The sequence below is a fragment of the Amyelois transitella genome, chromosome Z (genome assembly GCF_032362555.1).
Source record: "Amyelois transitella isolate CPQ chromosome Z, ilAmyTran1.1, whole genome shotgun sequence".
Lineage (NCBI taxonomy): Eukaryota > Metazoa > Arthropoda > Insecta > Lepidoptera > Pyralidae > Amyelois > Amyelois transitella.
This window is the reverse complement of record NC_083535.1, coordinates 8,092,871-8,108,211: the sequence shown is the minus strand read 5'-3', so window position 1 is coordinate 8,108,211 and position 15,341 is coordinate 8,092,871. Positions and strand designations below refer to the sequence as shown.

Sequence of the window (15,341 nt, the reverse complement as noted above, 5' to 3'; positions counted from 1 at the left end):
TTATTATTGGATATGTTATAAATGTTTCATATTTTTTGTATTATATGTTTTCGCAAAATAAAAGTACAGCTTTAATAAGGTTGTTTATTTTAATATCCTTAAACAATAGTTTGATAATATGTAATGTAAAAACAAAAGAAAAACAGAAGCACCTATTTAAGCATCATTAAAATACATTATGATAAAACAATCGCAAAAGAGCCGAATATGGTTAAAAATAGGAATACAAACATGTCGTATTATCAATACGGCAGTGATTACAGCTGCAGTAAGAGCTGATAAAGTATTTCAAAATAGTAATAACACTGGAATAAAATATTTCTTTTTTTCAAACAACAACATTGTCAAGTAAAATGTTCTTAGTGAAATATTAGTCGTTCGCTTATTGTGCATACACAAGAACATTTAAATTTATATCTATTACATTATTTTACGTAATGAGTAACTTACTTCACCTACATGACACATACTTTATCTAAGAGCAAAGGTGTCCTTTAATCATAATACTAAGTCCAGTAGTGATTATATATGGATATTTTGAATTGAGTTTATATAGACACAGATAATATGTTATGAATTATCGACGAAATAGCTATATCGATTATAATCAACACATATCCACATAGAGTGGAAAATGTGCGACAAATTGTTTTCCAATAATTTCATTAGGGACAAACTTGAAATTGATTCTCAAGTGGTTTTATAACTATGTAATAATTAAAAATTTAGTTATTCCGTTCACTTAGCAGTTCCGATACCCACTATTGCCTTTCAAATGGGACACTTCGCGAGTTGCAATTAAACGCGGTATTGTCTGTAGGCCCACGACAGCATCTCATACCAGATGTTGAGCTTCTACTTGGTGGCATTCACGATATCTACAAACTCCGGCTTGAGGCTGGCGCCTCCGACGAGGAAGCCGTCGATGTCTGGGCAGGCCGCAAGCTCCTTGGCATTGGCGCCAGTCACGGAGCCCCCGTACTGGATGCGCACCGTGCTAGCAATGTCGGGGGACACATTGCTGGATATCCAGTTGCGCAGGGAAGCGTGCACCTCCTGAGCCTAAAGAAAACAAAAATATTGTATTATAATTTACTAGCTATCCATCGCGTGAAAAAAAAACCGTGCTTTTCCTAACTCTATACTATTATTAACAGAATTTTACAGATTCCGGTTTAGTAGTTTAACTGTATAGTGTAAGAAAAAAAAACAAAGTTACTTTCGTATTCATGATATTATTTTAAATTAGTTCGCGAAATTATAGAAGTAATCGTGAGTTCAATCACTTAACTATATTTAAAACTGATAAAATTGTATATTTCTAAAGTACTCTAATTATTCAGAGTTTTTCTTCTTTAACAAATTATTGCAACAATTTTTTTTTATTTCTTCGTATACCTGTTGGGGGCTGGCAGTCTTGCCAGTGCCGATAGCCCAAACAGGCTCATAGGCAAGCACGACATTGGCCCATTTGTCCCCAATGGCTGGAACAAGAGCCTTGGTCTGCCGGAACACCACCTCTTCAGTCTTGCCCCCCTCCCTCTCTTCGAGCGTCTCTCCAATGCATGCAATCACTTTCAGACCACTTTCTAAAGCGTGGGTCACCTGAAATTTTGATGAGTGTTGAACAAAAAAGAATATCGAAAATTGTAGGTCAGATATCAATGTTATTTACAATTAAAGTAAGTAAAGTAAATAAGGAATTTACCTTTTCAGCAATTAGGTCATCTTTTTCTCCGAAAATTGTCCTCCTTTCTGAATGTCCCAGTATAACCCAGTCAGCACCAACATCTTTGATCATAGCCGGTGAAATTTCACCTTTTTGAAAAAAAAAGTCATATTTAATAACATTTGAACAGAATCATTGCGAATTGATACTTAGGTATCTGCTAACAATAAATGGTAATGTAACCGTACCAGTAAATGCACCCTTGGCTACTTTCCAACAGTTCTGTGCAGCCACTCCGATGTTTTCAGGTACAATGCTTTTGACGTAAGCGAGGTAGATAGCCGGAATTCCCAACACCACCTAAATTGAGGCAATAAAAATAATGTAAACAGATATTATAAATTTGTTATTAAATAGATTATGGAAATCACAAAAATATGCGGCTTTGATAACGAGTAACTAATAAAATCTTGAACAAGTAAGACACTTATAAAATCTATACATATTTTGCATCCACATAGATAACTTATCATCTGACTTATTTTGGTATCAATCAAATAGTTTGTTGTAACACACATTCATCTAGTTCTTATTCTAATTCTAGTTATGTCTAAATGTTGCCATACCTCAACATTGGGGTCTAATGGCCCCTTCTTCAAATTGTTTATGATTTCATTGATCTGGTTCTTATCCCCATTCATCTTCCAGTTTCCTCCAACAACGAATTTGCGGCCCATTTCGGAAGTTTATACTGCACTGCACAAACAAAAATTTATAAAAAAAGGAAATTAATTCTTACTTCTTAAAAAATGCCATGTGGTTCCCGGCACCAATACGAAAAAGAATAGGACCACTCCATCTCTTTCCCATGGATGTCGTGAAAAGCGACTAAGGGATAGGCTTACAAACTTGGGATTCTTTTTTAGGCAATGGATTAGCAACCTGTCACTATTTGAATCTCAATTCTATCATTAAGCCAAATAGCTGAACATGGCCATTCAGTCTTTTCAAGGCTGTTGGCTCTGTCTACCCCGCAAGGGATATAGACGTGACCATATGTATGTACGTATGTTCTTACAAAACTATCGCTTGATAGAAATTGATGAAACTTTAGTATATTTTCCTGGGCATAAGTGTCCCCCAAGAGTTTTCGCCTGTGACTTTACAGAATCTCTTATCTCTGATAGGCTTGCCTCTATTTTTTCAGTTTGCTTATTACCAATTGCTCAAATCTACTAAGGTATACAGATTTGCAATTTGATGACATACATAATATAGGTATATATATGACATACATTGGTACTTAAACAGTTTTAAGTAATTCTTGAATTTTGGGATCAATTCTGTGGGGAAATTCAGCATTAACACTGAACATCAGCGTAAAAACTCAATTTTTAAAATACAAGACTTCCTAATCATGGAACATAGGGCTCTAGTCTGCTACCCAAGGAGGATACAGCGGTGACCCTTCACCAAAAGAATGGTGGTGAGAAAAATAAAAAGGGAAAAGTAAAAAGAATAGAACCGTCAAAATAAAAGTGAAACTTTAATGACTGACTACTTTGTCAAAAGGGTTCTCTATAATTAAATATCACACAATTTATTAAAATATAGACCATTAAAATAGTAGGTATATTTTCAAGCCAACCAAATAAGAAGTCAAAAACTTGACGCAAGTTATTCGTCTGGGTTGTACCTACTTCTACTTACTACCTACGGGGCACGTAGGTAGATACCCCGCCCCGGCCGGCGACGGTGATTTTTCAACCTTAGCTGTGAGGCAAATTTAAAAGTACGCTACGATTTTCTCCATTTTAGGTTTGGTCATTTGGAAAAAATAAATGGGCTAGTTACATAAACATATATTTTTTTTATAAAATTAGTTATTTTCATGAGAACGACTAGACATTGAATATCTTTAAAATTATGTCTGTCTGAATATCATAAATTTAAAATTAAAAATAGGAATGTTTTACTAATACTTACATTAATTTGAATCAACAGCAAGGACTTGAATTAGACTTGACCTATGAAAATCTTGTGAAAATTCAGCGGTTTGTGCAATGCAAACTGCAAATGCAACTCAAATATTAGAGCACAGCTAACTTGGTTGATTCTCGATGAACGAACGAAAAGTCAATCATAGATCAATGATTTATGCTGAAACGTTATTGGTTGTTCTTACAACAGCAGAAAAATGAGCCAACCACGAAGAAGTTATTGCGCTGTCTATAATTGTTAGTGCGAAGAGGACAAGCTTATGAGCTGTGACCTTTCTGACATTGAAAAAGGCTCGTAAAGGGGTGACATACGTACGATTATGTACAGTCCAATTGTTTTAGTAGGTACCTAATCAAATAAAAAAGGCAAATGAATAATGTTGATCAGAAATACATTTTAGAGTTAGCTTCATATATAGTTCTACATTCATTCATGTTTTTTAATGTAGACAATGTGCATTCGTTCACGATTTAGATTTAAGAGATCTATATTTGTAAATTGACGTCCGATGAAAATGCTGCAGTGTAGTTTGTTCCGCCGCTTCTTCTACACATGCGCTTTGGAAGCGGTAGAAGTTATAATTAAGTGTGTCTCTTCTTTCCTCTCTCTCTCTTTTATATGACGCCAGCTTCAAAACTGTTTATACAAGGCTGTTAATCGTTTGTGATTTCTCCCGATCTTTCAATTCAATTTTATAGAAATAAACGCATGTGTGTGGTACGAACAAGTCAGTATAAAGAGCTCGTCTGTCTGTTACCCACTTTAAATTATACCACTGATCTGGCAAAATTGTCTTTTATCTTGGCGTCAACGACATTAAATAAAAAAGTAAAAAATTTACTTGTCAATGTTAAGAAGTTAACTGTCAATGTCAAACAATGGATCGGTTCGTTGAGTGTGGTTTAGTTTTGCCTATCGATAGTTTTACAATCGATAGATGACCTTGAAAATCATATACCCTATCGATAGGCCTATAGTATTGAATACTACAATGTCTCTCTGCATAAAAAGCCGATATTATCAATAGTATCGATAGCTAGTTGCAATCGTCAGCAGAAATAGTATTATATATATAATATAATAATTCTATCGATACTTTTACACAACTATCGATATGAATATATCGATCGGCAACCCTAGTGCGGTTGAGTGGCTACTTTTATAAATTGCAAATAAATATTTTTTATTTATTATTCATCCAACAAAACGCAGACTTAATAAAACTAGTTTAACTTATTAAAAAAAATATAATGGTATTATAACAGCCAAATTTTAAGAAAGTATTAAATTTATTCAACTATTTTAATAAGGAAACTCCAGTTACCCACGCAGATAAAATAATAACGTGTATTGTTCCTATTCAGCTTTTGGGAAAGTTTACGAAACAAACATGAAGTATTTCTTATTCTTTGAGGTAATTTTGTATACGATTTATTTTCAACGCGTTTGCTAATTTTTATACGCTAGACAGGCAACTAAACTTAGGTTAAGGTTAATGACCGGTTACTAATACTGGTTCCAATTGTAACAATCCAATTTTAAAAGGAACTAAAGATTCAAATTTATTTATTGACATGAAAAGGACTTACTAATAACAATGAAAAATTGTTTCAGGTACTGTTTTTTATATTTTTAATGAATGGATCGAATTGTGCCAAAAAACAGAAAACGTCTGTCGTAACCGGCATTGTTGATCTTAAAGAATATAAAAAATTGTTGAGGACTAAGACAAATGTGTTGATGTTATATGTTAATGCGCCGAAGGCATCACAGAACATACTGGATGTGTTTCGGGAAACAGCTGATATAATGAAGGGACAGGCAACCTTGGTCCATCTGGAGTGCAATAGCAGGTAAAATACAGTTGATATATCTATTCATAATAAAAGTATTGAAATACCATTGTGCCATGTGGTTCCCGGCACCAATACAAAAAAGAATAGAACCACTCCATCTCTTTCCCATAGATGTCGTAAAGGGGGCCTAAGTGATAGTCCTACAAACTTGGAATCCTTTTATAAGGCAATGGGCTAGCAACCTGTCACTATTTGAATCTCAATTCTATCATTAAGCCAAATATCTGAACGTGGCCATTCAGTCTTTTCAAGACTGTTGGCTCTGTCTACCCCGCAAGGAATATAGACGTGATACATACATATGTATGTATGTAAATACCATTATAGGCACTACTCTCATTGAGTTAGTTTTGTCTAAATGCATGATATGAAGTCTTACATAAAGAATGGTTTGTTTGTGTTTACCATATCTTAATTTAGGTGAAATTTCAACAATGCTAACATAAATAACAAAATTCCAGTGAGGGTAAAAAACTATGCAAGAAAATCAAGATCCCATTAGATAAACCTTATTTGCTGAAGCATTATAAAGATGGTGACTTCCACAAGGATTATGACCGAGCTGAGACTGTGAACTCCATGACTAACTTCCTCAGAGACCCAACAGGTGATTTGCCTTGGGAAGAGGACCCCACAGCCACTGACATATTTCATCTTCAAGATGGGGAGGTAAATTAATATTAACTTAGAACAATTAATTAAAGCATTCATAGCATAAAGCTAGCTGAAGGTATGTTAGTGTTTGTACATCCAGATACTTATTTCTATAAATACATGATACTATAAATGCAAGTCTGTCTGCCTATTACACTTTCACAGCCAAAATACTTGAATAACAATACATAATTAATATGTAATTTAGAATGGAGGTTATGCAAGGCCGGAACAATATATTAATATGCTTGGGCTCTTATCTAATAAAATGCTCTTAATGAGAGTGAATTGGTGTGCATAATCACATTTTCATGGAAAGTCAAATACAGTTATGATAAGAAATTGTTTATAGTCTCTTGGTTATACTAGTTCAACGATTTAAGTATTCTGCTAATATGCATGAAATATATATTTGGAAACAGTTTCTCGAAACATTGCCTAAGTTAAATTTTTGTTTTGGTAACAGCAAATGTACCTACTTTTTATTGAAATGTGTTAAATTAGGTTTAGGCTTTGCGAAATTTATATGTGCAGATTTTTATTTCTGTTTTCACAGGCTTTATCAAAATTTTTGAAAAGAGGAGCTGCTGCTTATAAAAAGTCGCTAATAATGTTCTACGCCCCTTGGTGTGGCTACTGCAAGCAATTGAAACCAGAGTATGTGCTTGCGGCGGCTGAATTAAAGGTAAATATTTTTCTTATACTAATTAAACACTTATCAAGCAATAATAATTGATTTTGACACTTGGATACATCTTTTATTTTTTAAATAAACTAAATCTTTGTTGCATATTAATATCAGTTACACAATAAGGCTAGATTGTATTGTGTATGTTTTATAAAATAAAAAAAGTTCTACTTCTGAAATGTGTTTAATGCAATATAGTGTTTTTATTAACATTTCTTGCATTCATTTCAGGGTGATGCATTATTAGCGGCAATCGACGTAGCAAAACCAGGCAACTCTAAGATCAGATATCTTTACAATATCACTGGATTCCCTACTCTTTTGTATTATGAGTAAGTGCACAAAAAGTTAATCAAGGTGTTAAGCGTTTTTTTTTAATAAATATACACAGTACCAAATTGCATTATTGCAATAAAATTAAATAAATAAAATTAAATAAAAATATTCAAAGTATTTTTAAATTAACATTTTTATTTTACTTTTAAGATGTACTTTTATGATAAAAACATAAGATATAGAAGTCTATGTAGGAATCTTATTTCCTACATAGACTTCTATATCTTATGTTTTAGTAGGTCTTAACCTACTTTTAATAATTCTATAATAAGTCATTCATACATATCTTAATTTGATATGGTGTTCTTGCAGAAAAGGCCAATATAAATTCCCGTACAATGGAGACAACAAAAAGCAGTCAATTGTAGATTTCATGAGAGACCCGACTTCACAACTGCAACAAAAGAAACAGGAAACTGTTGATGAGAGCTGGTCAAAAGATTCTGATGTCATACATTTAAATGGTTTGTTACAATTGTGTTATAAGAAAGTTTTGTTAGGTAAAATGTGAACTACACAATCAAACAAAATATAATAGAGGGTCTGATTAAAGTGGTTATTATGATGATTTATATCAAATAAACATTATGTCGAGGTATGACGACATGGTTATAAATTTTCAAAGTTATTGATACGTATGTTGCGAATCATATGATTGTACCTAATTAAAAAAGAAATACCCAAAAGAGGATCTTCCGAGTATTTATTTTTTATTTAATAAACATCAAATCTTTATATGTCATTTTGAAATCTTTTGACTTTGTCCATTTGATGGTTTAAAGAAAATATTTGTTTAGTGGAAAAATGTGAAAATGAATTTAGCACCGGACTTGTATTTTATTTATTTAATATAATCTACAATGCGATTTGTAAGAATACTGACAAAACTTATTTCAAAGGGTAAATATAATTTTAATCGAAAACGTCACTTTTATCCCCTGTGGGTTTCTAGTATTAAAATCTAAATAAATGACGCATATTTCTACTGTGTTATAAAAGTACTATTATGTTAAGTTATTAATAAATTATAGCTAAACTGTGTTTTGGAATCGTCGTTATAGGTACAGCCACTTTATACTGGTTGCACACCATTCCCAATATTACACACATTTATGCAACAAACTTCTTTCTAATAATATATTTTTTTATTTTATAGCGGATAATTTCGAAAGTGTATTATCAAAAGCGGACCACGCATTAGTAGTGTTTTACGCGCCTTGGTGCGGTCATTGCAAACGTATAAAGCCGGAATTCGAAAAGGCGGCGACTAAAATTAAGGCTGAAAAGGTAATATAAAGCCACCTACATGAAATTAATTTATTAAATTTACGGTGTTACTTCTGCAGTTTTATTATAATTAATTGGAAGATTTTTCATCATGCATTTACTTTTGGTTATTCAATGATTATGAAATAATTTAACTTACCTAAATTTAACTCAACAAAATAATGTTTGAGAAAAAAAACCGAACAGATTCTTTGAACTGCTGAGTCGTTTTCTCGTGTCTAGGATTCATTACTCCCATGACTGAATAGCTGAACCTTCTGGTACAAGACCAAAATATCCCTTAAAAAATTTAAGGAGTGAACGGGACCTGAAATATGACGATAATTTTGGTCATTCATATTTTTTTTTAGATTAACGGTATACTAGCAGCTGTGGATGCAACAAAAGAACCAGATTTGGCTTCGCAATACGGCGTGAAGGGATATCCCACGTTGAAATATTTTAGCAAAGGCGAATACAAGTTTGACGCCGGCCATGCCAGACAGGAAGCACAGATTATTAGTTTTATTAAGGTAAGAGACATACGTAACGTTTTATCAATAAATATAGTTTAACACATACTTTCATTCCATTATAAAAACACATATCAAGGAGAGTAAACTTTCAAGTTCTTCTACAGAATCGAAGATACATACATACCATACATTTATATATATAGTCACGTCTATTACCCTTGCGGGGCAGACAGAGCTAACAGTCTTGAATATACTGATGGGCCACATTAAGAGTATTTGTTTTGTATTGAGTTTTGAATTGAGATTCAATTAGTGGCAGGTTGTTAGCCCATCGCCTAAAAGAAGAATCCCAAGTTTATAAGCCTTATGAAATCGAAGATTGTGTTAGTTATTTTCTTATAAATATACTTATAAGTAATAATTTTGGTGCAGGACCCACAAGAGCCGCCACCGCCGCCGCCGCCGGAGAAGCCCTGGGCCGAGGAGGAGTCGGCCGTGCGCCACCTCGACGCCGCGACCTTCCGGAACACCCTCCGCAAGATCAAGCATGCACTCGTCATGTTCTATGCTCCCTGTAAGTTTTAAAGTTTGCCAAAGTGCCTGATCAACGCTGCGATGTTAGGGAACCTGCCCTCATCATGTTCGTTTGATTTCCTTTGAGCGTCGTGGCTTTAAAATTGAAGAAGATGAAGCTTTGTACCAGAGATCCACGTTGAATCGCAAACAGACAGACGGTAGAAGAAAATGATTGAAATTGATTTACCCAGTCCGGGTCCGTGGTCACAGACAGCGTGTCCAGAAAAGGCGAACTCGATACAAGCACCTAAAGCATAATGAAGCACATAGATCATTTAATACGTTGCTTATAATTTATAGTGGAAAACATCCTTCCACTATAGACAAATAGTCTTGCTTCGGTATTCCAGATATATCTGTTTTTCTGAGTATTTTGCTCATTTTCTTGATTTTGTTTTCATCAGACCCACGACACAAACCAAGCTCAATATCATGCTTATTTGTATCCATATGGGGTGTGAAAAGTACGGCAACACTAACATTATCTAAGTTTAAGTCAATCAATGTACAACTTCCGTTTACTTGTTCGTTATATCCCAGGGTGCGGACACTGCAAAAGTACAAAACCAGAGTTCGTGAAGGCAGCGGAACAGTTCGCCGATGAACTAATGGTAGCTTTTGGCGCGGTGGATTGCACAGCGCACCAGGATCTATGCGCCAACTACGACGTAAAGGGCTACCCCACTATTAAGTACTTCAGCTACTTTGATAAGGCGGTCAAAGATTATTCAGGAGGGCGTAAGGTGAATGAAAATTATCTTTTAAAACCTACATAAATCATAATCATTTCCAAGACTAAGGTCCACTACGACCACTGTCTAGCAGTCTGTATATCATAGTACTTCCACGACGCTAAGTTTGATACCAGAACCACATAAACCATCGTTCTAAGCTTGATTTAAGTATATATTTTTCTGTATGAATTTGGTGTGATACGTCAAATGCAGGTACGTTTGTACATTTTATATATAATCTTATAATATATCGATTTTTTTTTTGGCAGGAATCCGACTTCGTATCGTTCATCCACAGCCAAGGTGACCAGCACCAAACCAAGCAAGCGGCCAAGTCAAGTACGGAAGCCGGATTTGGAGTAAATGTGGTTTTATCAACTGACGCCGATTTCGAACAAATTATAGCTTCCGACAAGCCCACGTTCGTCATGTTCTATGCTACGTGTAAGTTTTTATTTACACTTTCAATAAAGAGAAAATTATGTATAAAATATGTCAACCAATAGGTAGTCTAAAGAAACTCCTCTTGTCCCCATGGATAAATACATATGTACTTTTCGTCGTCTTTTATGACATCCGTGGCAAAGAGATGGAGAGGTCCTGTTTTTATTTAGAATGTGCCCTGGTTGAGTAAAATATATGTATATTATTATAGGGTGCGGCCATTGCGTGACGGCGAAACCAGCATTCAGCAAACTAGCTTCTACCCTCAAAACTGAGAACGCCCCGGTCGCTGCGATTGCGGTCGAAGCCTCGGAGAATCCCAAGGTCGCCGATATAGCCGGCGTCGAGACTCTGCCTACCTTCAAAATATTCTCCAAGGGCAAGATCTTAGCGGACTACACCGGCGACAGATCTTATGAGGACATGCTTACGTTCTGCAAGCAACATGCGAAGGTTAAAGATGAGTTGTGATGTTCTTGGTAGATTGTTATTGTATCGACTCCCTCCTGGCGTTAGTCCCGGTTTGTTAAACCTGGTGAGGTTTCTCTGGAGAGGAGCCCGAGGTACGCCTTTTAACAAAGATCGAAACTATCATCAATGTGGTTATTTTTCTTCTCTTTTCATCACATCTTATTTTGTATGTTAACATGCAATTAGTTTATGGTCCATTTAGTTTTTCGATTTAATATAGTTTTTTTATCATATTTTAGTGGTTCATTATGTATGATAAATTTAGTCCTATGTAATTTTGTGCATTGACAATATTTTTCAATCAAGCAATTATTTGTAAATTTTAGTCGCTTCTTAAAATATAATTTTAATAATTTGGAAACAATAATTTGCAATCAATTTTATTCTTACAATTAGTTCCTAATTAAGACGTTACAATAATTCTACCTATGTTTATGTAAAAATGATAATTATATTTTTATTTTTATACACAATTATGTAGTAAGTATATCTAGTTAAAATATATTTGATCTCTTTTAAATATTTATGACAATATACATTAGGATATTATTATAACTGTTGAAATTTTTTGAACGAAATTTGATAAATTTGCCTACCCTATAATGTCAGCACCAAGTTATTCAATTTAGCAATGAATGATGCAAAAACAGCTTGTACAATTTATTTTTTTTATTTTGGTCACAGAAATAATATTAATAAATTCCGTAAGGGCACGCTGCATCAAACTATTTGTAAGTAAGCGGGTTCACACAACGAGCAGTCATACGCCTAGTAGTTTAGTTGGTTCGGATTCACCTATTGCAATTTGAAATACCTAATGCAGAATCAGAGTTATATGAAAAGAAAGAGGACATGTCGACTGGTTTATACGTATCATAAATGTTTAAGTTATAAAATTAATTGACATTATTGGAACTCTAATGAACTATTTATCACAATATTCTGTAATCAAATAGCGTATTTTAGGAGTATAGGTAATGTCTAAACAAAACAGACAAAAAGGACCTAGTGTACAACTTGAATACAAAAAATGCCTTCAAAATCGCGTAAATTCAATTAAACAAATATTCTAACCCGTCTGCCTTATTAAAAATATAGTTTTTGCTTAAAATATTGTAATTTTCAAAGGCTTATATTAAACACATTGCGATATCTATATTGCATCTTAAAATATTCTTATAGCCTATAGGAGAGCCTTGAATTTAACAAAATAATATAAGGATATGTATACAATTACAAAGATATAGTATGCCTTCCCAAATAAATTGTAATTAAGCTTCTATCGCCTACAGACATAGAACCTTGTGTTGTAGCTCCCTCTTAAGTACATTAATAAACATATTTAAAAGTAAACAAGTAAAAATTCTGTAAACAATATAATTTGCAAAGTAGACATATCTATCTTGATATTACTAATTAGTGGATCTAAATTGTTGTACTGTATTTGTTAATTATATCTGTAGAAATAATTTACATTATTGTTTTAGTGTGGTTTAACAACTATGTTTAGCCTACGTTAGGTCTGATTAACAAAAGTAATATGGAGAAATTATCAAAACTTTATCGTTACTTATTTAATCATTCCGTGATTTTTTTTATTTTAGTCATTTTGATAATTGTCGATTAAAACTTGTTTCTTTAAAATTGATCATAGAAATCGGAATATTAAAATACAATAGAAACTTCTTACATCGCACATATTGGTTTATCTATGGTGGTTTGTTAGTTATTACCTGCGCCCTCACATTCACTAGTACTTACCACTTCTTTAGTCTTATATTATTCCGAATTCTATAGGGTGATTCAATTATTACAGAAAAATCGATATAATCATCTTCAATTACAAGGGTTAATCTTTGCATTTCTCTAATCTATACTTGTTTAGTGAATCCATGTAATGCGAACGCTTTACTAGTACGTAATGAGATAATTATCTATATTATATTTAATATACATGTACAATTTTACTGTTGTATGGTAGACATTGAGCATTTTCATAGCTGATGTACTTAATAAACGTGTTTTTACAGTGAATCTGCTTCGGAACAGGAAATGCGACGATTGTGCAGTTTCTAAAGGACCTTGTATATAGGTACCGACTGATCTATGTACAACTATTCAATTATATATACTGTATTGTTATTGCATTTAATTAAAATGATATATTATGTGAGACTTCTTTACAAATGTTAACACCTTTCTGTAATTTTATAGTTGATAATATTAACTCATAACCTCTGTATGTATGTTAAGAAATATTTTAATATTTACATTGATAAACTTATGTTACTTATCATGAAATATTTATTTTGTATTCCTCTCTGTAGTTTAAATGTAGATAAATTTCTGTATTCCAGAATCAAAACTAACTTCATAAGTACTTTTGGTAGTTTTAAGCTATCCCTGAAGATTTGATTAAATTTTGTTTCTTTTTTATCCACAGTTTACTATAATCTAGCTTTTGTCCTTGAAATGTTTACATGGGTATAGCTCCGGGCGGAAGCCATTATGTTTAAAATGTCTCATTAGTTATTGCTTTGTAGATTTATAATATCTTATTCTTTTTTAATTAATGATAATTATTAGGTTTTAAAGTACATTATTGCATGGACAATAACGTCGTTGTATCATTGAAATTATGTGTGTCTCATTATCTAGGGCTTCGCACAGCGATATAAAACGAAATCTATTATAGTTTGTGTCGTCTCGTATTACGAAAGATTTGTAGGTACTCATTAAAGTAACGAAATTCGGCGCATGAGATTGTGGTAACAATAATACCTTTGTATGCTTTATGTAGACAAGAGGCAGTCACATTATGAATTCATTCACATTTTAATTTTCTATTTTTCGTCTTTCTTTAGTACCAAATTTTATTTTTTCGTCTATGTGAATATATTTCCACTCGGCACTTCTTTCTTATATGAAAACTTTTCAGGCGAATCTCGGTAGTTGTTACAATCATACACAGTAAATTTTTAACGCCCTATGCAATAAGAGGGGTGTTATAAGTTTGACGTGTCTGTCTGTCTGTGTCATCTTAGCTCACAAACGGATGAAGCTATTTCAATTTAGTTTTTTGGGTTATATTTTACAAACCTTGTCAATAATTTATTAAGATGTCAGTTGTAATTACAATACACCATTTCCAATTTAAATTTTAATCAAACCGACTTTCTGTTATCACTTCTAAATTTAGCATCTCATCACTTAATCTACCGTCTATCATATAATATTAAGTTACTTTTCCAATTTCAGAAATCTGAGCTGTGAACAAGTTGTGCAGAGATCATTTTGTATAAGTAATATTTTTAAAGTTCATCGATGTAATCTGAATGTATGCATGTTTGATGTTATTGCATCTGAAACAAATTGATATTTCAACAATAAAGTTTTAACATTAAATGTTTTTTTACAATAATATTTACAAGTTTTATCGAAACAATATATAGATATAATTTTGTTTTTAATCCTTACGTAATATATTGTATTGTAATCCTCAAAATAATTTGATGTATTTTGAATGATGACCTAAAGTAAAACGAAAAAATATATTGAGAAACTCGTACCTATTTAAATAATTCTCAATAGTTCACTATTGAGAATTATTTAAATAGGTACGAGTTTTGGTTGCAATTTTGAATTATTTACCTAAATAGGTACGAGTTTTGGTTGCAATTTTCCCACCGATTTACTTTGCAAATAGGAAGGTTGCAACCAAGTTGCCGCAAGGATGCTCATTTCTACTGAGGAACTACCATACCATTTCATCTGCCATACACCTGGTGGTGTGGTAGATCCAAAACTATACCACTGAGAGAATAGTGCTGTGAAAACTAATACGTACTTACTAGGTACTAATAAAAGCGCAAGCAGGAGGGGGATTTTCCATGCAATTTTGTTGCTTATCGACGAGATTGTAGTGTAGACGCTATAACTTGCCTGCTGTGCGAAATGCCTACTCTAGGAACAGGTTAGTCCGACATTACTACGTCACTTCCGATATGTAGTTCCTGACTGGAAACAGGTTCACTGTCCTAAGATTAGCTTTCTACTTTAAATACACTTACTGATAATAGCAACTATTATACCTAATGCACCTTATTAACTTCATAAAAAGAGCTTACTCTTGAGCATCGTCCATTCATCTCTTTTCTCTGCTATTTTTAT

The 15,341-nt window shown here is 33.2% G+C and overlaps 2 protein-coding genes across 3 annotated transcripts; one reads left to right on the top strand and one right to left on the bottom strand.

Annotated features, from left to right (window-relative positions):
* Positions 1–70: 70 nt before the first annotated feature.
* LOC106133890 (triosephosphate isomerase) lies at positions 71–3,811 on the bottom strand. Of its 2 annotated transcripts, none has more exons than XM_013333743.2 (6): positions 3,656–3,811; positions 2,296–2,425; positions 1,918–2,029; positions 1,709–1,818; positions 1,399–1,605; positions 71–1,062 (listed from the first exon to the last, which is right to left on the bottom strand). In XM_013333743.2, the coding sequence occupies exons 2-6, from the start codon at positions 2,404–2,406 to the stop codon at positions 856–858; spliced, it is 747 nt and encodes a 248-aa protein (XP_013189197.1). In that variant the 5' UTR covers positions 2,407–2,425; positions 3,656–3,811; the 3' UTR covers positions 71–855. The 2 variants fall into 2 exon arrangements, with proteins under 2 accessions (XP_013189197.1, XP_060809584.1); XM_060953601.1 differs by having other exon boundaries at positions 2,296–2,420; positions 3,656–3,799.
* Positions 3,812–4,806: 995 nt separating this feature from the next.
* Positions 4,807–14,555, top strand: LOC106134033 (protein disulfide-isomerase A5). The gene is made up of 12 exons (XM_013333981.2): positions 4,807–5,084; positions 5,285–5,523; positions 5,988–6,195; positions 6,737–6,865; positions 7,100–7,200; positions 7,517–7,668; positions 8,361–8,491; positions 8,842–9,003; positions 9,379–9,520; positions 10,063–10,265; positions 10,526–10,700; positions 10,912–14,555. The coding sequence occupies exons 1-12, from the start codon at positions 5,061–5,063 to the stop codon at positions 11,169–11,171; spliced, it is 1,926 nt and encodes a 641-aa protein (XP_013189435.2). The 5' UTR covers positions 4,807–5,060; the 3' UTR covers positions 11,172–14,555.
* The last annotated feature ends 786 nt before the right edge of the window (positions 14,556–15,341 follow it).

What these genes read in the sequence shown, in the direction of transcription:
- LOC106133890 (XM_013333743.2), bottom strand. Translation starts at nt 2,406, where the DNA reads ATGGGCCGCAAATTCGTTGTTGGAGGAAACTGGAAGATGAATGGGGAT. An exon ending in CATTAGACCCCAATGTTGAG is followed by an intron (nt 2,030 to 2,295) that starts GTATGGCAACAT and finishes GCCTCAATTTAG; the next exon opens with GTGGTGTTGGGAATTCCGGC. An exon ending in AGCCAAGGGTGCATTTACTG is followed by an intron (nt 1,819 to 1,917) that starts GTACGGTTACAT and finishes TTTTTCAAAAAG; the next exon opens with GTGAAATTTCACCGGCTATG.
- LOC106134033 (XM_013333981.2), top strand. Translation starts at nt 5,061, where the DNA reads ATGAAGTATTTCTTATTCTTTGAG. An exon ending in TTGCGGCGGCTGAATTAAAG is followed by an intron (nt 6,866 to 7,099) that starts GTAAATATTTTT and finishes CATTCATTTCAG; the next exon opens with GGTGATGCATTATTAGCGGC. An exon ending in CGTCATGTTCTATGCTCCCT is followed by an intron (nt 9,521 to 10,062) that starts GTAAGTTTTAAA and finishes GTTATATCCCAG; the next exon opens with GGTGCGGACACTGCAAAAGT.